Raw genomic sequence first — 24,729 nt, 5'->3', positions numbered from 1 at the left:
GTCACGTAGTGTCACTTGTGTCAAGTGATGTATCCATGTATCAAAACAAGGGGATGCTATGAAAACTTCAGTGATTTTTCAATTAAAATCTTAATGTTTTCTAAATAAACAGAAACACTCTGTTCTTGACACACTCCTGCTCTCCCACTGTGTATTTTATATCAGGTTTCCGTATTCTTCTGAGGATATTGCTATGGGCCTGGACTTAGTAACAAGAATATTTATATTATAGGATTGAATTTGGTCCAAGTTTTTGGAAGCGTGGTCATACGTCCCCTGACCACAGGCACGCTTCTCTGGGCAATTATAGATACGCAATGCAGTGCCAACTAGCTGCCTCAGAGCATGAACATAAAACAGGTTTGCAAGAAGCAGTGATTATAACCCTGCAGGAACTGTGTGCCTGCATGTAACTTAAGCCCACTTGTATTAGCTTTTATATATTTAGACTGCGCTCAAAGATGACGGATGGACAACCTATTTGTGGACGAATAGCCGTGATTGCTGACCAGGCTTTACAGCCCTTGCAGAGCAGCAGCTCTTCCCGAGGCGCGGGCGGTCCAGCGCACCGGCGCGGCTCCCGCTGCGGGCAGAGGCCGTGGCGGGCGAGGCCTCACCCCCTCCCCGCTGCGGCCGTTCTCCCTGGAGCCTGCTGCCGGCTCTGCGGCGGCATCAGGGCAGCGGATAAAACGCGTCCTCGCAGGGCGGCACTGTGAGGGGTCTGGAGCCTTCAGAGGAGGAGCAGATGCAGAAGACGAGGAGGGCTGGGAAGCAAAAATCACGGGCGCCGTTCTCGGGGCTGAAAGATTTCTGGAGTCCGGGCGCGCGGGGGGGGACCGACACAGGAATTACTTGAGAAACGCTGCGTCACGCCGGCTCAGGCAGCCCGAGGCCGCGCACCCCAGGCCCGGCGGCAGGCGGAGGCGACGGCGGCCGGGGGCTGCGCGGGGCCGGGCGGGGCGGGGTGGGTCGGGCGGTCGCCGCCGATAGGCCGCGCCGCATGGCCTGAGCGGCGCCGCCGGCCTAGCGCCCTCCTCCCGCCGCGCCGCGCCGCGCCGCGCTCCTCCGCGCTGGGAGCGGCGGGCGGAGCGGGGCGCGGGTCGGGCGCGGCGCGGCAGCAGCTCTGCGCGGAGGACGGCCCGTCCCGCCCCGCCGCCGGGTGGCTCTGCCGGGCCGCAGGCTCCCGCAGCGGGACGCGCGGAGGGTGCGGGACGCGCCCGGCCCGGCGGCGCCGGCCGCGCTGGCTCAGCCGCTCGGGGCTGGGCACCGCCTCCGGCCCGCGGCTGCCTCCCCGCCGCCGGCAGCACCGCGGCCGCCCCCGCCCCCGTCACGCGGTCCCGTGCCGGTCGCCGCGCCCGGCGGAGGCGGCACATAAGCCTCGGCGGGGCCCCGCTTGCCGCCACCCCAGCGCCGGGTTCTGCTTCGCTGCGGTGGGCCGGGGCCTCCCGCCTCCTCCCCGTAGGGCCGGGATGCGGGGCCTGGTGGTCGCCGCTTTCCTGCTGCAGAGCATCGCCGGCTCGGGCGCGTTCGCTAGAGGGAGGAGGAATGTGGACCCCGAAACGAACATGAACATCGTGAGTGGCGGGGAGGGAGGGCGGAGTGCCCGGGGTTTCTCGCGGGGTCAGAGCGGGGCGCGGAGCGGGGTCTGGGCGGCGGGCGGTCCCTGCCCGGCTCCGCGGGCGCCAGCCGGGTGCCTCCCGCCCTCCGCAGCCGCGGGAAAAGCTCCGGCAGGCTGCAGGCGGTCACCCCGCGGCTGCTTAGATGTGGTCATTCTCTGCTCCTCCTTCCAGGCCCTTCTTGGTCCCCTCTTGCCTGTGGCTGATCTCTCGCATATTTTCTGATCCAGACCTGTGGTTTTTGCTAGGGTCAGGACCCTCTTTCTAAACTCCTAAAAAAGCGCACGTTTATGAAGCATACTTGGGCTGCTAGCACAGCGCTCCCATCTTCTTACCCACAACTGCTTGTCTTCCTATTTGGTATTTACTCTTTCGACTTTATTCTCCTTCTGCTGCGATAGCCAACTCCTGAAAATATTTGCTGTTAGTATCTGGTATTAGTTGCTCTTTCCTCTGCCCCATCTAAACTGTGCCATTTTTGCACATGTGCAAGAAGATACTTTAAGCTAGAAATGCTTAAGGTCTATAAGAAGAGAAGTCCTTGAGTTGTCAGTATCATCTAACTATCATTTCGAGGACTGAAAATAGTCATTTAGTCTAAGGCTAATAGCATTTGAACGGAATTTAGCCTTAAAATCGTTTTGGAATGTATAATATCACTGTGGATGATTAAAGATATATTTAAAAGAAATAGCATGTTTAATTAAATGCTCCTTCTCCTTGCCCAGCAGCTTAAGAACACAACTCTGATCATGTCTTCCATTTCTTATGTTTTCTTAAGGCATGGTTGGTGTCATAAAACCAATTAAATAGCAAGTTCTCTGTCCTAATGGAGTTGCATCAAATGAAAATAACAGCGCCTGAGACATAAGAGATGAGAGATAAACCTGTTAATGAAATCATAGTGTTAAACAAGTGGGGTTTTTTATTATTATTTTCTTGTTTGACTTGTCAGCAAAGTCACTTAAAAGCTCTGCAACAGACATAAGGTTTGAGGAGAAAGGTGAGTAAGAAATGGCACATGAAACTATGAGCTGAGGTGGCAGTGTCAGCAGCACACATGTGAGGAGTGGGACCTTAGTGTATTAAAGCTGCTGTGTTTGTGGTTCATTTCAGCACGTTGCCTAAACATGATTGTGTCTTCTGTATAACAGAGAATTCAGCATGAAGTTCAGATATAAACCTGGAATGTTTTTAAAGAAGCCCTTCCCTTCAGGAGAGGTGAACTCTTCCTCTTCTTCCATATGCCACTCTAGTGCCAGTGGCTTTTTGCTGTCCTCACTTGTTTGTTACCAGAAGATACTGCTTTCCTTGACAGCAGTTTCAATTTTTGCCTGCCAAATCCATGTCTCAGTGTTTTGCCCTGTTACCATAATCTCCTTCTCAACACTTCAGTCTCTCACTGTAAGCAGCGGTTGAGTAACTAATATGACAGTGGAAGGGGACAGACTAGGGAGTCCTCCCACATTCCTAGGACAAAGTTTCTGCTCTGGCTAGTTCCTGACTCTGTACTGGATTAAGTCTCATAAGAAAACCTGCCTGCATCAAATAGGTGGGTGGGTGGTATGGCGCATTCCTACCACATCCTTTATTTTCACCTCACTGATTTTGGAAGGAACCCAGAGTACTTTGCACATGTTAATGAACTGAGGAGGCTGCCAGTCTGACTCCAAGGCGGTTCCTTTTCTTCCTTCAGAGTCAAATTATTACCTTCAGGGGATACCCTAGTGAGGAGTATGAAGTGACAACAGAAGATGGGTATATCCTTTCCATTAACAGAATTCCTTATGGAAGAAAAAGCCATGAGAGGAGCAAAGGTAAGATTTATGTCTGTTTGGAAAAATGGGAAGTCATGAGAAGGCTCTCTTTGATTTATAAAACTTTTGCTCCTGTAATAATCCAGAAAAAGATTAAAGACTGTATGACCTGTGCAATTAGGATGTTTTACTGGTAAATGTTATGGCCAAAATAGATTAGGCACTTGTAGAGTGACTTGAGTAAAGGAAGGGAGAAGGAGTTAGAAAGCTCTATTTTCCTGTATTTTTGTGACATTAATACAAGCCCTTCATTGTTTGATTTTATTTTTTTTTTTTTTTTTTTTTTTTGAGGGACTGAGACGCCTGGATTTTCTAGGAAGTAGAAAATGAGGGTTGAGCTTTGTTGGGTTTTTTAAAGTAATAAAGTCTCTTGAAAAGAGATTGATCATAACATTGCTGGGTTATTTCAAACCCCATTTTAAAAAATGTTTCTTCATAACAAATAAGTTTGTAAGAAATACCTGACCATTTTACAAGAGTTCCCACTAGAATGTTCACAAAATAATTACAGCCTGATTTCTGCATAAAATAAGAATCCATTCGTTAATTTTAATCTCTCCGAAGATCCCTTTGCAGTAAGGTACAAGCCAGACCAATACTGCATACTGCTGGGGTGTCATATTTTACACAGCTGCTTAAATAAGTAAAACAATATAAGATAAAATCCCTTCAGAACATCTTTAGTACAATACATTTAAAAATATATCGCAAATTAGGATACATAACAGGTAGCTGACAACAGTCAGCCCAGACCAGTTGTTTTATGGATGTGATTTGATGGTGGATTGGGAGGAGCATGTGCCACCACAGCAGTGTTACAAGCTGTAAGAATTACTGTGAAAGCTGGTGGAAGACCATGGAAGGGATGCAGGGGGTGTACAGGTGAGGAGATGGGGGAGAGAAAGGGTAGGGGGAATGCAGGCTGAGACTTAAGGGAACAATATGGGCAGAGGTTTTTGCAAGGACTGAATGATGGAATGCTTTAAAAGTGAGACAAATGTATGTGGAAGAGGAGAGACACGTAGCCTTTAACTTGCTATCCTTGTACGCTGCATGTGGAATTAACAGTGTATTTGAACAGCAGTGGCCAAATTTGATATCAGTCTTGTGGCCACCCCTTATAAAAGATCCTACAGACAATCGCATGCATGCAACAGCAGCCAGTTTGCATAGAAACTGTACATATTCTAAGGACTGCCTCAGAACCCTTTGGACTGAGAAAACCTAGGATGAGAGGTAAAAACATGGAGCTCGCAAAAGAAATCAGTGATTGTTCTGTAGCCCTGGGTGTGAACAAGACCTGTGGAAAAACCCTCTCCTCTGCCAAAAGCCAAGCAGCAGTCTTCCCGACCTTATCTGTTGGGTTTGTATGAGTTAGGATGTTTACACTGTCCACTGTCACTCACAAGGTGGGTGTGTAAAGAACAGTGCATGGATGAGGCCAGTCAAACCTGGCAGGTGTCTTTGTACTTAAGAATTTCAGAGAAGCCTACAGGAAAAAGACAAGCTGCCTTTGTACCTGTTGACTTTGTTGAATCCTTCATCAGTGACATAAGCAAACTGAAGTTTTCCTGACACAGGTCAGGAATTCTCCACATTCCCTTTGCCACACCCTCGACCCCAAGTTCATGTTTTGCAAAGTGCTTTAATTTTAAAAACAAGGATTACTGAGCACATTTGGGGAAGTATGATCTCCTAGAAGAATGAAGGTTCCAAAGTTCATGTTGATCTTAAGTTTTTATAGACTTGGTATCTTTTCTCAGAAAGATACCAATGATGTGTTACTGCTGACTTAACGTATATATGCCATAATTCTTTTGCAATACCTGCATAATGTGAATAGAATCCCTTGGAATTATGTATCACATGATGTTTTGGAACAAAACCTACAGTTCTTCAGCTAAAAAAAAAAAGGGGGGGGAAATGTCCAGAGAACCTACAAGCAAAACATCAGTGATTTTTGGTTTTAGTATTAACTAAAATTCTAAAAAAACTGCATAGCATAGGTAAGAAGGGCATGGAAATAAGTCTGTCTTCAACTTCTTGGGGGTGCAGTGAAGAGAAAAATGTGTTCCATAGTGGAAATTGTAGTTTAAGGATGTACCTTTCTTACCTTTCTTATCCCCCCTCTGGGGGGGATCAGAGATGATATAAAATTATTATTGTCCAAGTCAGTTTGTCATATGATTGTGCAACTCATGTGCAGATCTGGTGACTGCTTGGTAAAGTGAAAAGGGAACTGGTAAAAATTGGAGGCTAATAGGGGAACAGAATTAAAGCAGTTAAACCAGAAGTTTGTTGATCTGAGTTTAGTAAAAGGGAAGAAGGTATCAAAGCTAGAAGTGACCATTACTGAAAACTAATGTTAGGCTTGAAAATCCTGCACACTTCATTTGGCAATGAAGTATTACTGCAGCGGAGTAAATAGTTGTGTGGAACTGTGCTGTCTCCAGAGCCAGTTTGACACTGCTGGAGATTTGCTCTGGTTGCAGGGACAGTATGCCACAACATGTTTTCTTAACAAAAGGGGAAAAGCAGGCACTGAAAAAGTTCCTTGTCACAGGTATAAAGGTTGCCAAGAGGGAGGAATATTGCTAACTTGGATTTTGGAACTCACAGCAAACTTTTATGGACATGATCTGGAATGGAGGGTGTAGGTGACTGAAGCAGTTGTGATTTGGCTGTTTCAGCCGAAAGATCCAAGTCTAAATTATCAATGGAGGAAGTATTGCATTAGTACTGTAGTAGAATGATGTGTCATTGGAGGAGGTAAATTCCTGAGTTATCTCTGACATTGAGCTAAACCTACCATGTTATCAAATTTCAGTTATTAAAGCAGAAGAACCCCAAACACCTGTGCTACTGCAAGATCCAGAGACAGATCTGGATTTTCTGAAGGTCATATTCTTCCTAAAGGATTATATGTGAACTTATTTTCTTTGTGTAGAAGCAGGAACCTTCAGGTTTTTTTAATCTGTATTCCACATAAAGATGTCATTTCCCTTTTCAGGATGGGGAAGTCAGGAGAGAGGTTTCCTAAATTCCACCTGGATCTTGACTGTGGTTCTTTTAACTACTTAAGTCAAGGGGAGAAGGTCCTTTGAAACACAGGTTCCCTTGCTGGCTACTTGTACTGCTCTCCAGGTTCTGCCAGAGCTGTGGTAATGGAAGGGAATTGCATAGAGATAGTATTAGTGCCAGTTGCAGAGATTTCCACAGCTCAGCACCCTAGTTTGGCATTGTCTTAACCAGAAAACAAAGATCTCAGTAGCACGTATATAGGAATGCCTTCCCTAGCCTTAGGGGCAGTGCAAGGGTCAGAAGTAGTTTAGCTGTCTCTGTGTTTGGGCCACTTTGCTGAGTATTTGTGAGCTTGAAACAGTTGTAAGGGCTACCTGCATTTTTCTTGTAGCTCCTGCTTTTCTCGTGTTTGCTTATTGCACATTTGCTGTCTGTTTTGAACTTCAATGAGTCTTTTGCTCTAGCTGGGAAACTAACAAGTTGCTAGTTTAAAATTCTTAATGATAAAAAGTAGCTGTTTGTGAAAATGTGATCTCATGGCTCTACGAATATTACAGAAATTGCTAATTTTAGTAGATGAAGTATATTTGAATATTTAATCAAATATTCAAAGTGCAAACCTAAAACAAACTTTCAATAACTCACTTGAATTATTCTTAGGCATTCAATTCCAGATGATCAGGAAGCTGTGATAAATGCTTTATTTTTCAGGTCCAAGGCCTGCTGTGTTTCTGCAGCATGGTTTGCTTGCAGATGCCAGCAATTGGATCACAAACTTGGATTACAACAGCCTTGGCTTTATGCTGGCAGATGCTGGCTATGATGTGTGGCTGGGAAACAGCAGAGGGAACACCTGGTCCAGGAAACACACACACTTCACAGTGAAGCAAGAAGAATTCTGGGTTTTCAGGTATCCTCGTCTTGCTAGAGAAACGATACATGCTGTTTGCAAGCAGGCTTATGTTCCTCTCTTTGCCCATCATCTCAGTTCAGTCACACTGTGAATGTACAAGATCTTTTTTTTTCTGCTTATGTGTGCTATCACATATCGGGTCAGTAAAGGGGAGTTTTATGGTCAGTATAGTGGCCTGAGACAGCCTTCATACGTGGTCAGTAGAACATTAATTGCTTTCACCGGTGCTTGGCATGAAGACTCAATCACCTGCTTCATCCAAAGCAAGCTTTTCTTTATGTCCAAACAACTGCTTTGTAGTTCAGTAAAGCTCTGCAGCTGTTCCACACTGATAACTTTACTTACACACCAGACTCTCTATCTTTGCTTTGTAGCTTTGATGAAATGGCTAAGTATGACATTCCAGCCTCAGTGGACTTTATTTTGGAGAAGACTGGCCAGGAACAAGTATTTTACGTTGGCCATTCACAGGGCACCACAGTGGGTATGTGAAGAGATGCATTCGTTAGAATATATTGTGTTTGAAATGACACCAAGTTCCACATACATGGTTTAATGATGAAAAAATAGGGCTTTTGAAATCTACTGCTTCTGGCTTCTAGCTGCTTCCTGGAATAGTCATCAACATTAAAAAGAAAAGACTTAACCTTTCTGTATTTACTTAAAGTGGGAAGCTGTTGAAATGATAAATTGAAGTCACAGGTAGCCACCAGTACAGTTTCTATTAAAATGAATTGATGAATTGTGCATAATGAAGTTAGAGTCACCAGACATGTAGAATAAAGATTCCCATTTCCAGAGTATTTTGCTGTAGGTAAGGCCTGGCTTGGGTGCTTTTAGACCTGCAGATAGAAAGCGCTGGAAGAGTGCTGGGTTAATTAGCATGAACTTGTTTTTCAGGAGAAAACAAATCCTTCTGTTTTGCCTAATTTAGTTTGTTTTCCATAGTAACTAGATTAATTTAAAACATCTAAACTGATCCGAGAGACAACAATCAAAGTATTAATCTAAAAATATTTGTGCACACTCAACATATCTTAGATTTTATAGAATCACTGCCAGGTAAAATTCTCATCTAACTTGTGTCAGTGAGGTTGGTTAATTATTCTCATATTATTTACAGCTTTCATTGCTTTTTCAACTTTGCCACAGCTGGCTAAGAAAATCAAAATGTTCTTTGCCTTGGCACCAGTAGCTACAGTCAAGTTTGCCACTAGCCCTCTGGCAAAATTGGGAGTGTTTCCTGACCTGCTACTCAAGGTTTGTATTTGAGAGTAAATGTTTTAAACCAAATGAGGTGTCTCCTTTTCTAGCTGAAAACAGCATAGCAGAGAATATTAATAAATAGCTATGATTAGATTAACATGTTTGACAAGAATACTGGGCCAGTTTTTCCATAATATTGCTGTGGAAGTAAAGCAAGTGGCTTCCCTGGCTTTACTGCTGTCTGATGAGACAATTTGCATCAGTTTAAAGTAGTATTTTACAATTACAACTTAATAGGTGGAATAAAATAATTATCCATTTACATGTTTCTAGAATTTATGCTACAGAAATCACATGATTAATTAAATAGTTGGTCTATTTTAGAAGAGTCATATGATAGCTTTACACAGAATACTTTTGAATTGTCATGTGTCATGAACTTTAACAGATTTGTTTTGCAATTAACCATTTATTATTAGAAGAGGATCCTTCAGAGTGATTAAGAGCAGCAGCTTTATTTAGGTGCTGTGAATCATCCTGTGGAGGAGTTTACCTTTCCCCATTAACATCAAAGGGAATGTAGGCAGACTAGCAGGCTGCAGTAAGTGCCTGAAGTCAGACATTGTGAACACCCTGCTATGTGTCATTTTTAACCATCACTTTTCTTTCCGCCACCCATGGAGATTCCCACACAGAGCTGTTTGTTCTGTGAGATAAACCCTTCTCTAACATACCTTGTACAGATTTAATGCATGTCTCTTTGCATTATTAGTTCCCTGCTCAAAAGGCAGATACATAAAAGTGATACTAACAGTTGTGATCTCCTGTTCCTTGTGTAATGAACTTTGTCTGATGAGGATAGCAGCTGATCAGTGCCCTGTGCAGATGTTCTTGTTGTGCTGAGGAACTTGGTTCTCATGATGACTTGCAAAAAAGGCTGGAGTGCAGAAGTACATGACAGCCACAAACCCACGGGTCAGTTGCATCTTTAAAGAGCTGTGTCACTTTTTAAGGAAGTCTTCAGTGGGCCATTTTCAGATTTTTGGACATTTTAGAAATATTCATCAAGAGGAAGTGGCCACCACAGTTTATGCAACTTGGTTTTCCTATGTGGTTTGAGGAGGGGAAGCTGCAAGTACAAAGCCATTTAATATTAGCAGATGCAGCTTAAATATTTTAGCCTTAAACAGTTATGATCACAAGAAACTGTGTAGTACTCCTGTAAAATACTGAATTTAAAACTGGTTAGAATTTGAGGTTAGGTTTGGAATTCTTTAGTGATGATCCCAGTTCCCAGTATTTTTTTGTGGGGGTAATGGACTGCAGCATTTGTAGCAGAAGCACTAACCATGACCTTCCCATTGGACTGTAAATGAGGTTGGTAAGGAGATAAATCACTTTCATATGACACACCTGTCACCAGTGCAAATGGAAGTAATTAAGACTGTTGTAGCTTAAAAACTGAACTCAAGTCATTCTATGCAATTACATGTTTGTCCTATGTGTCTGTTATTTTGTAGGACATGTTTGGAAAGAAACAATTCCTCCCTCAGAATTACTTGCTGAAGTGGCTTGCTACCCATGTTTGCACCCACAGAATACTTGATGACCTTTGCGGCAACTTATTCTTTCTTCTGTGTGGTTTTAATGAGAGAAACTTGAATATGGTATGTTTCGGAGACTTAATAACCGAGTTATTGTGAAGTCTTAACATAGTATTGACTATGTATCACTGTTCTGATTGTCGTTTACATGTAATTAGAAAAAATTGAATGCCTTCATCATACTGAGTTTGGATGAATATCTTTCCTTGGTATAGATGTAGCTACCTATCTTGGATGGATAGAATTAACCTTTTAAATTGTTACTGGAAAGCTCAAATACATTATTTTAGATCTGTTGAGGAAATGGGTAAGAGAAGTGATTAATATGATGATGCAAGTGTTTAATTCCCTTTGCAAGTAAGCGAGGAATAAAGATAACAGTTTTCAATCATTTTCAAGAGAACTGTTGAAGTTTTCTGGTCTCAGTGGACGTGTGAAATTATTTTCTCTGGGACCAGTTTCTGACCCTGCTGATGGCTTCATTTGTGGTTCTAGTTCCAAAGAACTTGCAAAGGACTTTGTCTACCTGGATTTTCGAAAAGCATTCGACACAGTTCCCCACAGAATTCTCACAGAAAAACTGGCTGCTTATGGCCTGGATGAGTGTACAGTCTGCTGGGTCAAGCACTGGCTGGCTGGATGGTCCCAGAGAGTGGTGGTCAATGGAGCTAAATCCAGCTGGTGGCCAGTCACAAGTGGTGTTCCTCAGGGCTCGGTGTTGGGACCATTTCTGTTCAACATCTTTATTGATGATCTTGATAAGGACATAGAGTGTATCATCAGCAAATTCGCGGATGACACCAAGTTAAGTGAGAGTATTGATCTGCCTGAAGATAGGGAGGCTCTACAGAGAGACTTGGATAGATTGGATCTGTGGGCCAATGTTAATGGGATGAGCTTCAACAAGGCCAAGTGCCAGGTCCTGCACTTGGGCCACAACAACCCCATGCATCGCTACAGGCTTGGGGAGGTGTGGCTGGAGAGCTGTCTGGAAGAAAAGGATCTGGGGGTTCTAATTAACAAGCAGCTGAACATGAGCCAGCAGTGTGCCCAGGTGGCCAAGAAAGCCAACGTCATCCTGGCTTGTATTAGAAATAGTGTGACCAGCAGAAGTAGGGAGGTGATAGTCCCCCTGTACTCTGCGCTGGTGAGGCCACACCTTGAGTATTGTGTCCAGTTTTGGGCACCTCAATACGAGAGAGAGATCGAGGTGCTGGAGCGAGTGCAGAGGAGGGCAACGAAGCTAGTGAAGGGCCTGGAGAACAAATCCTATGAGGAGTGATTGAAGGAGCTGGGACTGTTTAGTTTGAAGAAGAGAAGGCTAAGGGGAGACGTCATCACTCTCTACAACTACCTGAAAGGACCTTGTAGAGAGGTTGGTGCTGGTCTCTTCTCACACGTAATTAGCTATAGAACAAGAGGGAATGGCTTTAAACTGCAACAGGGGAGGTTCAGACTGGACATTAGGAAAAAATTTTTCACAGAAAGAATGATCAGACAGTGGAATAGGCTGCCCGGGGAGGTGGTGGAGTCACCATCCCTGGATGTGTTTAAGGGTCATTTAGATGAGATGTTGGGGGATATGGTGTAAGGGAGAACTTTGTAGAGTAGGGCTGATGGTTGGACTCGATGATCCAAAGGGTCTTTTCCAACCTGAATGATTCTGTGATTCTGACTTGTTCATCAGGCTTCTTTTGTTATCCAAAAGCTAGTGAACAGCAACTGGTGTGAGACTGCCTTTTTTCATAATGGTTCTTAAAATGTTTCTAACTCCCTGAAATCAGTAGAAGCTGGTATCAGTTTACCTACAGGTGGATGAAGGCTGAGGATTTTTTCATTGGCGTGAGGTAGAATTAGCATTATTTTTTTCACCATTCTGTGTGCAAAAATGTACATACTTGTATTTTATATCAAGGTGAAAGTGCATTTTTTTTTTTATGTTTTAATGGTGCATAATATTTTTTTTTCTGCCAGGATTTAAGTTTCCCCTGGGTATTTTATACTTCTGAACTCAAAGTGTATGGAATTCTGAATCACTTCGGATTGACAGTTACTAGTTTAGATGTAGAGTAATGCAAAGTTTTGGAGGTCCATCTAAATATTAGTTAATGTGCTCCCAATTCTTACAATACTAGCACTTTTTAAAAGATATTCTGAATATATAAAAAATGCTTAGGGGATATCATTATCAGGTTAAAGTTCAGCTTTAAAGTTCTGCAGTTAATTGTAAGTAATCCCCAAAACATTTGAACCTTTTACCTCATCTGTATATATGGCTTCAGTTAACTTTTGTTTATAACAGTTTTAAGATGGATGGAAAATTTTCTGTTAGTTGGTCAAGAAACAATAATTGTTGCACTGTGAGGAGTAAACTGCATTAATTATCTTGTTGCAGAGCCGAGTCGATGTGTATTCAACACACTGCCCTGCGGGAACATCTGTACAAAACATGATCCACTGGAGCCAGGTAGAGTTTCTAGAATCTAAAATGTCTGTGACTCTAGCTTGTTTGTAGAATACTGATGACTCTGATATTTAAATGGTATTAAATGCCAAAATATATATCTGTAGCATAGCCCAAGTGAAATTCTGGAACTGCCAATTGTCAGAACAGCAACTGTTCACTGCAGCTGCTTTGATAACTGACTGATGGTGGCTCACCCCTCTCTCCTATTTCTTTGAAGACAGGCTAACTATAAGTACTTCAGGCCAACAAACAATATAACGGAATAACTTAACTCAGAGATGCTGTAAAAAATATTTGTTCCCCTTTCAGCAAACCCTGGTTTGATTACAAGTTATATTTTTAGCCAGTGAAAAGCAGTAGTCTTTCTGTTCTGTTCTATTCTGTTTGGCTTAATTCTCAATTTTATTAGTGTATTCTGAATTTCACCTCAGTGTACAATTTCATGCCTGTGATGCTATTGTACCTGAAGCTTGCTCAGCAGGCTGACAAATACAAGAACATATTTGCCATGGAAGCAGTGGTCAGTGCTACTTGTGATCTTGTAACTGGACTTAGTCATCTATTCAGAAGCAATGTGTTCTGCTGTACATAGCTGTTCACAGATTTCTTTCCCAGTCAACTCTTGAAGAGACTTTTTTTTTTTTTTTCCAGACCTTATATAGACTAATGTTTCTGAAAAATAATAGGTGGTAAATCATACACAATAGATGTTCTAAGAAAGCTTCATGCTGTGTTCATATACAGCAAGATAAATATTTCAGAAGTAGGCATGAAGCTGCTACATCCTGGCTTTGGATGCACTAAACTGTTTTCCTTAATCTTTCCTACTGTTGCTATGATCTAGTCTATGAACAAAGTCTAATGGTATTGAATGTTAATGTTTCCCTCTCCTGTGACACTGGGCAAAGCAGTGGCACTTGTCTGTGTTAATACTTGGCATTTCACTGTTTCTTGTGTCAGTTGACTTTGCCAGTTCTCCAGGTGACCTATATTTTTTATTCCTGCAATAAAATTGTTGCAGTTTTTCTCTGTATCTGTGAATATTTGTTTATTTCTAGGCTGTGAAGACTGGGGAACTCAAAGCTTATGACTGGGGAAGCAAGGCTGCAAATATGGCTCACTACAACCAGGTAAACATCTTTTATGGATATGTTATAATTCTTAAATGTCACAGAAAGAGTCCTTAGGAGCTTCTCTAGCATGCAGCATAAACACAGCACCCAGAGAGCCACATTGCCCAGTAACCAACTGAAGATCTGCCTTCTCCGAAAAAAAGACAGGACTATGGAGCTCTGAGGTAGTCCTAAGTCAGTATGGAGCCCAAGCTTGGATACAAAGTTGTGATGGCATATTGTTTTTTGAGAATGGTCCTGCCTGCCTACATCATGAGATCCCACTGCACTTCTCACAATAAGGCAAAGACTGTCAGTTTATGTGTATTGCTTATCTTCAGCCTGTTTAATCTCCATGCATGTTTGTTTCTAAAATGCTATATGCAATACTAAAAATATTTAGCCCCTTGTCACTTTAGTGACTGGGAAAGGTTGCAGTATCATACTTTCAGAGTAGCAATCACTTTTAGTATTTGATTAGGGTTTAGAAATAACTTGAATGGGATGCATTCTCTAAGACTTCTGCTACCCTGCTATCTTGCAAACTCCTCAAACCACGTCTTTATGGCCATGTGTGCTGTAATACTGCAGGACTCTTGAAGTTACATTTTCTGTTTAGTCAGGACTCAGTCTCCATCTCTGCCTGAGAGAGGAAGAGAAAATGAGAATTTGACACATTCTTCTTGCATTTGCTAGTATGTTACATTGCAGTGTAGTGTCATGCTGAAGACTTGTTCTTTCTAATGCTTTTGTTTTCACTTTCCTCCTCCTCAGTCTACACCCCCTTTCTACAAAATAAAAGAAATGACTGTACCAACTGCAGCGTGGACTGGTGGACAGGACTGGCTGGCAGACCCAAAGGATGTTGCTATGCTGCTCACTCAGATCACAAACTTGGTTTATCACAAAAACATTCCAGAATGGGAACATTTGGATTTCATCTGGGGCCTTGATGCACCTTACCGCATGTATAATGAAATAATTAACATGATTAGGAAGTATCTCTAAACCGGCATGGTATTTTAGAGTATTAGTTTACCAGGAATTTGTCTTTTCGGAACATATGCTTTTCTGGCAATAATGCTACATTGTTTATTTATGATGCACTTTTAAAATGCCAGCAATGACTACTGAATTGGATTCATATTCAGTTTGTTTTTCTCAGTATTATTTCTCTCTCCTGCAGAAATTCTCATTGTATCCTGCTGATTTTGCACACAGTGGCACTCAAAAAACAGCAGTGTGACTTTGCACAAAAAGTAGTGTGTCATGTGCATATAAATTTAGTGACATGTCTGAAAGACAAGTTAGTCCATTCAGCACCTCAGGTGCTTGACAGTTAAAACAATAAGTATTTCACTGTGCATAAACCACTGCCATTTCTCAGTACATTGCCACTTCTGAGTATGTTTCAGAAGAACTCCTTGTACTGCAGAGACCCATTTGGTGCTGGTACTTTAAAAAGCACTTAGTGATTTTTTTTCTGCGTTATTATTTTAGCCATCACATACAAGCTAGCTACATCAGATGACTTTCTTTTTCAATATTACACAGAACTGTCATGAAGCCAGAGAAGATGACCACTGTCAGTTGAAATATCTTACTTTAGGACTGATTCATTGCTGTGTTTTTCTTGATTTAATTGTGTCCCTGAAGCCTTTCATGTTTCATGTACCAGCTATGGATAAGGATTGTTATTTGCCCTTGCAGATTCCTGGAACAAGAGAAGCGGTTAAAAGAAATACCACTTTCAGTTAGCTTTAGCAATAGGTTATGACTTTCAAGGAGAATGTTGTAACATACTCGTGTTTTGTTTTCTTTGCACTGACCACTAGAAAACAAGCTCCCCCAGTATACTACTGACGAGGGAAGAGCCAAAGCATTAATTCTATAGCTTGAGTGACTTAATTTGCTTGGACTTTTCCCTTTAATCATCTGCTGCTTTGAAGATCTGTTTACTTCTTAGCTGTTTATGTGGTGCTTACCACCATTGTATTCAGGAACTATTCAACACCCTGGTGAAGCCTGGCAGTATTAACCGCAGTTTCCATTTGTCGCAGTTTCCACTTCAAAATGGGGCTAAGCCCCCATTTAATGGGGGGAGAGGATTCACATCTGCTTCAGAGGTCTGACTTTGGAGCTGTAATTGTCTGTAGTATAGGTGCCTTGCTCTTTGCATTGACTATGCAGAGGACTTTGGCTCCTCTGAATTGCACAAAAGTTCCAATTGTAGATGTATGAGCAATCTCTGGAGGCAGTTGCCTCAGTCCAGATGATAAATTCTGTGCCAGGCTTGGATTCAATCCAGATTTCTGTCAGTAATGCCAACAGGATAAAAAGCCTTTTCTACATGGCATAGAAAATAGTGCATTTTAAACTGAGGCAAACTTTTTTTTCATAAAAAAAAAAAAAAAGGAAAAAAAAAAAAAGAAAAAAGATGCATAAGCCATAAATAAGGGTTTGTTTGGTTGGTTTGTTTTATTCCTAATTCAGACTCAGGGAATCCTCAGGCCTTGTTTAAGGAAAAAGTGGTTCATGGTATTTCAGTTGCAATTCTTAGCAGGACCTCTAAATTTGCTTTATATTGTAGCAGCCATGTTTGCTTCACCTTGTTGTGCTGAAAGGAAGTTTCTGTAGGAATCCAAAGTGGCTAACTTAGCGCTTGAGAGGGTATGTGATACAGCAAGAGCCATGTGCATCATGTTTATTAAGCTTGAGATATTTCAATAAACATGAGACCTGCTTGAAGTTTGGAGCAATGTGTTGTGTTTCACTTCTTGTTGTTTCATGAATGCATGTGACAGAATCCAGAAACCCGAGTCTGTTTTTCACAACTATTCATCCGTAGAACAAGTACAGTAAAAAAGTAAAATAACCAAGTAAGCTTCCTTTTTATTTTTGTCCTGAAAGAGGCTTTTCCTAAGCCTAAAAGGCCATTCATGTTTTGGGGGACTTCTCTGAGACTTTTAAGTAAGATACCAATTGTAAATAACTGCTCACAAGACAGAGTCATTTTCTAAGCCTCTGGGTGAGGCTCCTTTCAAACCACTGTCATGGTGGAAAGCTTCTTAAACCTTGGGTAATTGGATTGCTTAATGGACTGTCTGGTAATCTCATAAATAGCAGGGAACTAATCTGCTGCAGTATATTTGACCCAGCTTTTGACCTTTGTCATCTTCAATAATAAATATGCTCAGGCTGTACCTTTCTGTACATTCTGAATGCAGTAGATGTGTAGTCAAGATAGCAGGGTTTATTAAATCCTGTGTGTTGCCAGCTTTGTTGGCTGATGAACCCTCTGTGTGCCTGGAAATAGAGCTGGAATACTGGAAGCTTTACACAAAAGTCATTATGGAGCTTCTCTGCTTCACTGGAGCAGGGATGGTTATGGGAATTGTGAGCTGCCGTGCTCTCCCTGGCTTGCTAAAGTTACAAGCACTGTGTGCCACAAACTTGGAGAGGTGTCAGTGGAAAGAAATGTGCAAAATAAGGCACCCTGAACATTAAGGAGAAGCATGAGAAGCTTGGTCTAATAAGAGTGAGCAGTGATGAATGGTACATTTTTCAAAGCAGATCTTACGTACTTAGTGCCTGTTCTATAGACATCTTTATGTTATAGATGTATATAGATGATGTTGAAGGTTGGCTGAATGTCAGCTTTGGATAATATAAAAGTGTGCTAGCATAACAGAGGGCGTTTGATATAACCAGATTTCTATAAATTACTCTTTTTGGTGCATGTACCATACAAAAAAAAAAAAAAGGAAGCATGAAATACTTTAATATGAAAAGTTACAAATGGCTTTAATCAGTAAGATATGAGAAACCTTGATGGCTGAATAGGTTTTCTGATATATAATAAAATGTGGCTCTTGGTGGAAGATTTTCCTTATAGTTAAAGCATTTATGTCTTCTTCCTTTCTTTGATGTCTTATAAAATACAAACTCATGCTACAGCATTGTCCGTCACGAGCATGCTAATAATGGCCTCTCTTCTCCAGTAACCTATTTTCAAATAACTTTGTCTGAACAAAATCATTGAAATCATCAGTGAAATAAAAAATTAAAAAGGTTGGGTGGACAGTAGCCACACGTGTAACATGATTGCTTAAGTCTTATTTTCTGAAGTTATTCAGCTGAAAAGTGTCGGTTGTGTTCTGACTCCTCCAGAAATGATGAATATGTGTAGCTGTAGAGGATGAGAATCAATTTCTCACTACTGAATTATGAATGAAAGAATTTTAGGATCTTTTCCTGATGGTTATTATTTTAAAAACTGATCTTGATAAGGTAAAGCTTGAGAATTAACAATTTACTTTGCTGGCAGCTTTCCATCCCCAGCCATTGTTAGGAATTCATTAAAAAGATCTTTGGTTAAGCTTTTTTTCTGTGCTGGCTGGAGAGGTTTTTGGTGAAGCTTAGCTGGGGAGGTGGAGTGTTGGTATGAAAATAATTTGGTTAAGAAAATGTGTTCTGTTAAGAGAAGCATTTTATGTTTAGGCTAAAGTTTTTCACCAAAACTGAAGAGGAATGTGTGTTCTTCATCCCCAAGTACCGGCCGTGCGTGTGGGCTCAGGGTTCAAGCTGCTTACCGGGGCCGCGAGGAGCGGAGGCTCACGTCCCTTTGGATTCAGATCCCGGACTTGAACGTCGGTTCCACCTAAGCAGAAGGAGCCTCTACGTTGGCAGGAGGCGCCGGTGCCCAGCCCCGCTCCCCGGTGCCCTCCGCCGCGGCAGCAGAAGGGGCCGTGGCGGGGCCTGTCCGCTGGGGGGCGCCGTTGGCCGCGGCGCGGCGGCGGGAGCGCCGGGAGCTGGGTCAGCGCCGCGGGAGCGGCGGGCGGGCGCGGAGCTGCTGAGCGGGTCCCCGGCACTCGGGGAGCGAGGTGAGTTAGGATGCGAGGACCTCAGATTTATTGCACTTCTGCAGCGTGGTAACAGTTGCTTTCGAAACGAGGGAAGGGACTGCCTCCGTCTGCCTTTGCTCTGGATGCTGTCCTGCTTCCCTGCTGCTGTCCTGAACAAGCTACCAACCCTTTTCCCCAGACCCTTTTTCTGGTAGAAGGCTCAGCATGCACTAGGATGTCGCCTTATCTCTGGTACAACAATAACCCTGCCATAAAGAGGGGGAGAAGAGGAGGAGAAAAAAGGAAATTTTGCCTTTGCTGCTGTGACATTTGTTTCAGTATGTTGATCCTGGTTTTCCCTCCTGCTAACTTTTCCTCATTTTTCTACCCACTTAGTGTTTTGCTGTTCACCTTATAGCTTGTACCTAACAGAGGAGCTTGCTTGAGGTAGGTGCTTGCATTTTGTGCTCATGTGGAATCTATTTAAGACCCTTTGCGGGGCCTCATTCCAAACTATGTGCCCTTCAACCTAAACTCTGTAGCAGGAGTCTTGAATTTTTGAGAGACCCGTTTAGAGTCTTGTAACACATGGGAAAGTTTGGCAACATTGCAAGTTGAGTGAAAAAAGCTGGGGCTGTATTGCTGAATTAAGTACAGAAAGGATTTGTTGCATACTTTGTCTTTTCTTCACACTGTGCCTTGTGCTGACAAAGAAACACATGTTAGCGGAGCGGAAATATGTGATAAGTGCTTTTTTGGTGACTAAAACAAACAGCTTGTACTCTGTTTTCTGGAGAATACAGGTTTGCCCTCTCTGATGCATGAGGATTAATTTTTCTGAGCACACTCACTTGCTTCGCCTGACTCAGCACCCAGCTGGAGTACGGCTTGCCAGCAGACCCCATCCTCCAGAGCGCCTGCAGATGGGGCGCGAAGCGTGGGCAGCTGCGTGGCTGGTGCTGTGGTGTGCTGAGCCTGGCTTGGGGCTGCGTCAGGCTCCCAGGTAAGTTCTGCTCGCTTTGTGCCTTGCTTGAGCTTCATGTTGCAGGATATACTAGTAATAAGACTGCAGAATTCCGTTATTTTTCGTTAAGGGATTGAAGAATATTTTTCTATGACCTAATCTTCAGGCAAAATGCCTATTCTTCAAATTTTAGCTTATAGGCAGCAGTGGTTCTAAGACTTCTTGAGACTCCACATGGCTATTCAGGATTAGTTGGAGGAGTGTCTTTAGGGCAGCTGAGCAGATTCTGTCAATCTCCCTTTAGGCAGATTTGGAATACATTATAGAATAAATTTAATCCCTGTACAATTCAAATAAAATAGAGAATCATATATCCCATCTGGGAGGCTTAATTTCTGATTGTAACTACATAAATCAACAGAAAGCATCTCTCACAAGAATATTTTCAGACCCAGACAGTGATTGAGTTACAAATGCATTTTTCATGTCCTTATTGTGAAATGGAGGTCAGGATAAAATACAATCAGAAGATTGAAATTAAACTCTTGGGTGTAGATCCTCATCCATTAAATTAGTGTTTCTCACTGGGTTTTAGTTTCACTGCATTCAACAGTCTGATTTAACTGAGTTCAACACAACAGTCTCACAACAGCAGAGAATCTGAATCTATTTCTAAAATGTATATGCACTGGGCAGAGTCTTTCAAGGCTGTACCATACCTGTCTCCAACAAAGAACTTCTGGTTGCCTGGACAATAGCACAGATAATGTTACTGTTTCAATAAACTCCTTGAAGTCTAAGGAGAGAGGAAATCTGCACATCCTTAAGAGCAAAAACTCTTGAAAACAGTTGAGATTGAAAGCAAACTGAAGTATTAGGAGAAGTCCATGTATAGTTCAGAAAAGGTCACTGCTATTTAATCGTTCTTAATTACTGAGAAGCAAGGAAATTCCATCTCCCATTTCCCTCCATCAGATTTCTTTTCTGAACAGCAAAGAACTAAAATGGTCTGAACAAGCTAATAAAGTCATCAGGAAGTTGAGCTCATTTCCAGTATTAGAACAAACGCTGTACCTACAAAAGAGGTGAGTTCATAGGAAGCTGATGGCAAGCTCTGTTTCCCTAAATGTTCAAAGCTTTGTCTTTTTCTAAAAGCACAGAAGAAGTGATGTCTCAGTGGTTAAATCAAAACCTCCATTGTTTACCCCTAAAATACTTTCAGCAAATTAGAAATGTTGAGAGTCAAGCCTGCTAGCTTCTCTCTGCTGTGTGCTTGCCTATGGCCAAAGGAAGATACTTTAAAGGACATAGGTCTAACCAGTGGATCTTTTAATTGCATACTTAGCTTGATACTTGGGTGAAGGATGATTTTCATATCATATTGCTCAAAGACCTGTTGAGATGTGGAGCGAATACTGTAATCATGCAATAATACTTGTCAATAAGTATCTGTTTGGAAGTGTAACAAGATTTTACCTTATATTCTTCCCAGCAAATTGGGGATATTTTGTTCTCCAAAAGTTGTTGGCTCAATTTTGCATCTAGTCAAGTCAGGTGGATTTTGCCTTGTCAAGTAGGTACGGGAGCATAAAGGACAACATGACCTTAAAAGTAGATGGAGATAAGTCACAGCCACCACATTCAGACTGGAAGCATAGTGTAGGTCTCCTTAACGTTTTGACTTAGCCTGTTGTATACCCAAGGGATCATTAAGAAAAATGTGTGTTCGCACATATCAATTGCCCACCAAACATCCACAGGTCAGACCTGGGGTTTAGGTACACGTACATCTTTGGTAGCAGTCACATTAAAACATCAATGGTAGATTATATTTCCTTACCTATAAAGGCAAAAGGATAACAAAGGATGACACAATTTAAAATTAGTAAGAGACAGCAGTCTTTCAAGTGTGTGCACTAAGTGGAGTGGAAAATGTTCCTACCGTCTTTCTCTGAATTCCAGTGTTAGAGTTTCGCATTTCTGCTTATTTTTCCTATCATGCAAATCTCTTGTAGAGCTCCAGTGATTACCCTGTCCAGCTAATTCTGATCTGAGATTGTAATGCATTATACCACTTCTGTATAACAGGAAAGGGAACTTCCTCTTTAAAGCTATGTATTACTAAGCAAGGAGGATTTTTGATGGGCGGAGTTTTCCCTTGAGCCGGCTCGATAAAGGCTTGCAGGATTTACAGACCGCTCAGACTGCAAGCAGCATGAACTGCAGCCTGGCAGAGAGAGTGCTGCTGAGCTACCCGATGGACAGACAGCGGGACAGGTTGTGCCTTCAGTCTCTTTGGGACTTTGTCACAGCAGAAGAGCCATTGATCAAGTCCCCGTTTTTTCCAGTGCTGTTTTCTTTCACAGCATACATGGCTTTCTGTCTTCCATATATTGCACTGGACTTTTTAAGCACTAGACTACCAAACTTGAGAAAATACAAAATCCAGCCACAGAACTATCCAACTCTCTCAATGATGGTGCCTTGCATTATTCAAAGTGCTTATCACCATGTTGTTTTGATCTTTCCGGTGACGTTTCTGCACTGGTACTGGAGACCAATGAATCTCCCAGTGCTAGCTCCAGAGCTGCCTGAGGTCCTGCTGGAAGTAGGAGTTTGCCTGTTTCTGTTTGATTTTGAGTACTTCCTGTGGCATTTGCTTCACCACAAGGTGCCTTGGCTCTACAAGACCTTCCACAAGGTCCATCACAAACATGTGTCAACGTTTGCGCTTACTACACAGTATTCCAGTGTATGGGAACTGCTCTCGCTGGGATTTTTTGCTGCTATCAACCCAGTGCTCCTCGGATGCCATCCTTTGACAGAAATGATTTTCTTCCTTGTAAACATTTGGTTGTCAGTGGAGGACCATTCAGGATATGACCTTCCATGGTCAACTCACCGACTTGTGCCTTTTGGTTTGTATGGAGGAGCACCACATCATGATCTCCATCATCTGAAATTCAAATCAAACTATGCTCCTTACTTCACCCACTGGGACAAACTCTTCGGGACATTCACAGAGTCACATTCTAATTAAGGATACTTACCTGTGGATGAACTCTTATTTTTTTATAGACTAAACTGGGACATTAATTTTTCAGAGACATACAGAAGATTGTATATTTGAAGCTGCCTATAAAAGCAATAGCTATTTATAACAAATCCTCTTAATATATGTGTATTTGTATGTATACTTGCAACTGCCTATATTAAATGACTGCAAACAGGAGGGTAAATATCTGTTGCTTAAATTTGTTTGAGTCAAAGGTATAAGGGAAGCATTAAGAGACATTCTCTCTTCTTTCCTTCTTTCCAGCTTTCATAAAGCACGTATTGTATTACTGTATGATGTTTTATACATACGCCAGAACAATTATCTTACTGTTGTAGGATGATTTATGATGTAAACAGAAAAGGTACACATCGTGGATTTTGTGGAGTTTAATCTGCCAGAGCATATTATTGCACAATGATGTTGTAAAATTGTTTGATCAACAAAACTAGTTGGCTAACTGTGCAATAATGTTGATATTTATGTTTTAAACCTTGATGTACTGCCTGTTTTTAATAGAAAATAAATATGGTAATTCTTTTATAATTATATTCTGTTTCATTTTATTCATTCCTCTGTTCATATTAGGAACAGGTATGATTACTTTTGCATAGGTGTCATTTATTTGAGTTTCAGACATTTCTTATTAAAATATTGTCATATTATTTCAAAAGTGAACCATTTACTTTTTCTCTAGAATCACATTATTTTTAAATAGTTTTCAATTCTGTAGAAACAGAATATTGAAGAATGCAGTTTAAAAAGCCATGGTGAAATGTTATTATTACATTTGTGAGAACTTTGAATAATTTTCATTAAATTTTTGGTGTGAGAACAGAACATTAAGCAGCCCCTTAATAAAAGGGAGCATTAGTCCTTCACAGCCACATCAATTAATTGTTACTTACATGCAAAGACCTGGCAAGGAATATAAACAGGGTTTCTACAAAACAGATGATTCTATCAAGCAGATTTCAGAGGAATAGAATCAAAACTTTCAGGATCCTGAATCATAGAACAAAACACCTACATGTTGCTAGAACAGTTATACATAAAACATTGTCATGTAGTCTCACAGAAGTCACACTGAAAAAAATAAGCATGAAGAGATCAGCAGGTCTTCCATGCCTCATTCACCAGAGATCCATATAGACTTCTTATGTTCACTAGATAACATTTTAAAGCTTATAATCTTTTATCCTGTATTACTAATAAACTTCTCAGGAAAGTGATGGGAACAGAGAAAATGAAAATAATGTAGAGCGTGTGTAATGAACACTTAATGCATCATCATCCAAAAATGTCTTTGTCATTATGTCTAGAGGGTTGTGTGATCTTACAGAGGCTGTTTGTCCAGGAGAAGAGAGAACCCTTAGTATTTCCAACAATGTGAACTTATAAAGAGAACAGCACTTTTGGACACTGCATCTTTTTGATAACAGGAAATAATTTTCATAAACATCTTCATAAAAAGTACAAAATGCTGCAGTCTTAATACTTAACTACTCCCTCTGCTCTCTGGGTATCACAGAAGAGCAACCCTTCTTTTCAGTGGTAAGAACATGACACATCCTGAGAGCAAAAACTGAGGCTTAAAAGAATACAAAACTGGAATTCTTGCCATGCTTCTATTCAGCTGAAAGAAAGAAATCCCAATCCTTCTGATGATTATAATCTTAAGTATTTTGGGGTGTGTTACAAAGAGAAGGAAGTATTCTTTTTTCCTGCCAAATGCAGGAGGCAAAATACAGTCTTTGATTTCTTTGAGCTGTTTAGCCATTTTGAGGTATCCCAAAGTTACTCTCTCAGTTCTGAAAATCCCACTTAATTCAACTGAACATCTGAAGGGGGTGCTCTGTGGTTTCAATGAGTTATACCTTATACTATAACTATATATTGTAACTATACACTATAACAGTCTGTTTCACGTACTATTGGCTCTCTAAGTAAGCAAGGTTAAGGCTAACTGGTACTTGGATATGTTGCTATAGAAAGCCTATGAGCAGATCCCACAAGAAAGGTTGCAGCTGAACCCACAAGGATTATTCCACTTTTTTCAGTGAAGTTTAAGAGTTGATACAACAAATACTTTAGTACTGGAGAAGGGCAG

General features: G+C 41.6%; 2 protein-coding genes across 6 annotated transcripts; both read left to right on the top strand.

Annotated features, from left to right (window-relative positions):
- The first annotated feature begins 1,116 nt into the window (after positions 1 to 1,116).
- On the top strand, positions 1,117 to 16,511 carry LOC141945949 (lysosomal acid lipase/cholesteryl ester hydrolase-like). Of its 2 annotated transcripts, XM_074874895.1 has the most exons (9): positions 1,117 to 1,574; positions 3,313 to 3,433; positions 7,166 to 7,364; positions 7,742 to 7,851; positions 8,491 to 8,627; positions 10,094 to 10,240; positions 12,573 to 12,644; positions 13,703 to 13,774; positions 14,531 to 16,511. In XM_074874895.1, the coding sequence occupies exons 1-9, from the start codon at positions 1,470 to 1,472 to the stop codon at positions 14,762 to 14,764; spliced, it is 1,197 nt and encodes a 398-aa protein (XP_074730996.1). In that variant the 5' UTR covers positions 1,117 to 1,469; the 3' UTR covers positions 14,765 to 16,511. The 2 variants fall into 2 exon arrangements, with proteins under 2 accessions (XP_074730996.1, XP_074730997.1); XM_074874896.1 differs by lacking the exon at positions 3,313 to 3,433 and having other exon boundaries at positions 1,487 to 1,574.
- A 1,927-nt stretch (positions 16,512 to 18,438) lies between these two features.
- Positions 18,439 to 23,168, top strand: CH25H (cholesterol 25-hydroxylase). 4 transcript variants are annotated; one of them, XM_074874891.1, is made up of 2 exons: positions 18,439 to 18,639; positions 19,404 to 23,168. In XM_074874891.1, the coding sequence occupies exon 2, from the start codon at positions 21,780 to 21,782 to the stop codon at positions 22,602 to 22,604; it is 825 nt and encodes a 274-aa protein (XP_074730992.1). In that variant the 5' UTR covers positions 18,439 to 18,639; positions 19,404 to 21,779; the 3' UTR covers positions 22,605 to 23,168. The 4 variants fall into 4 exon arrangements, with proteins under 4 accessions (XP_074730992.1, XP_074730994.1, XP_074730993.1 ...); XM_074874893.1 differs by having other exon boundaries at positions 18,439 to 19,603; positions 20,557 to 23,168; XM_074874892.1 differs by having other exon boundaries at positions 18,439 to 19,603; positions 20,540 to 23,168.
- The last annotated feature ends 1,561 nt before the right edge of the window (positions 23,169 to 24,729 follow it).

The sequence above is a fragment of the Strix uralensis genome, chromosome 7 (assembly GCF_047716275.1).
Source record: "Strix uralensis isolate ZFMK-TIS-50842 chromosome 7, bStrUra1, whole genome shotgun sequence".
Lineage (NCBI taxonomy): Eukaryota > Metazoa > Chordata > Aves > Strigiformes > Strigidae > Strix > Strix uralensis.
Note: the sequence above shows the minus strand (reverse complement) of the source record. Positions and strands in the feature narration are given on the sequence as shown.

Coding starts and splice junctions, on each gene's coding strand:
- LOC141945949 (XM_074874895.1), top strand. CDS start 1,470: ATGCGGGGCCTGGTGGTCGCCGCTTTCCTGCTGCAGAGCATCGCCGGC. Junction 3,434..7,165: donor AAGCCATGAGAGGAGCAAAG/GTAAGATTTATG, acceptor TTTATTTTTCAG/GTCCAAGGCCTGCTGTGTTT. Junction 7,365..7,741: donor GAAGAATTCTGGGTTTTCAG/GTATCCTCGTCT, acceptor TTTGCTTTGTAG/CTTTGATGAAATGGCTAAGT.
- CH25H (XM_074874891.1), top strand. CDS start 21,780: ATGAACTGCAGCCTGGCAGAGAGAGTGCTGCTGAGCTACCCGATGGAC.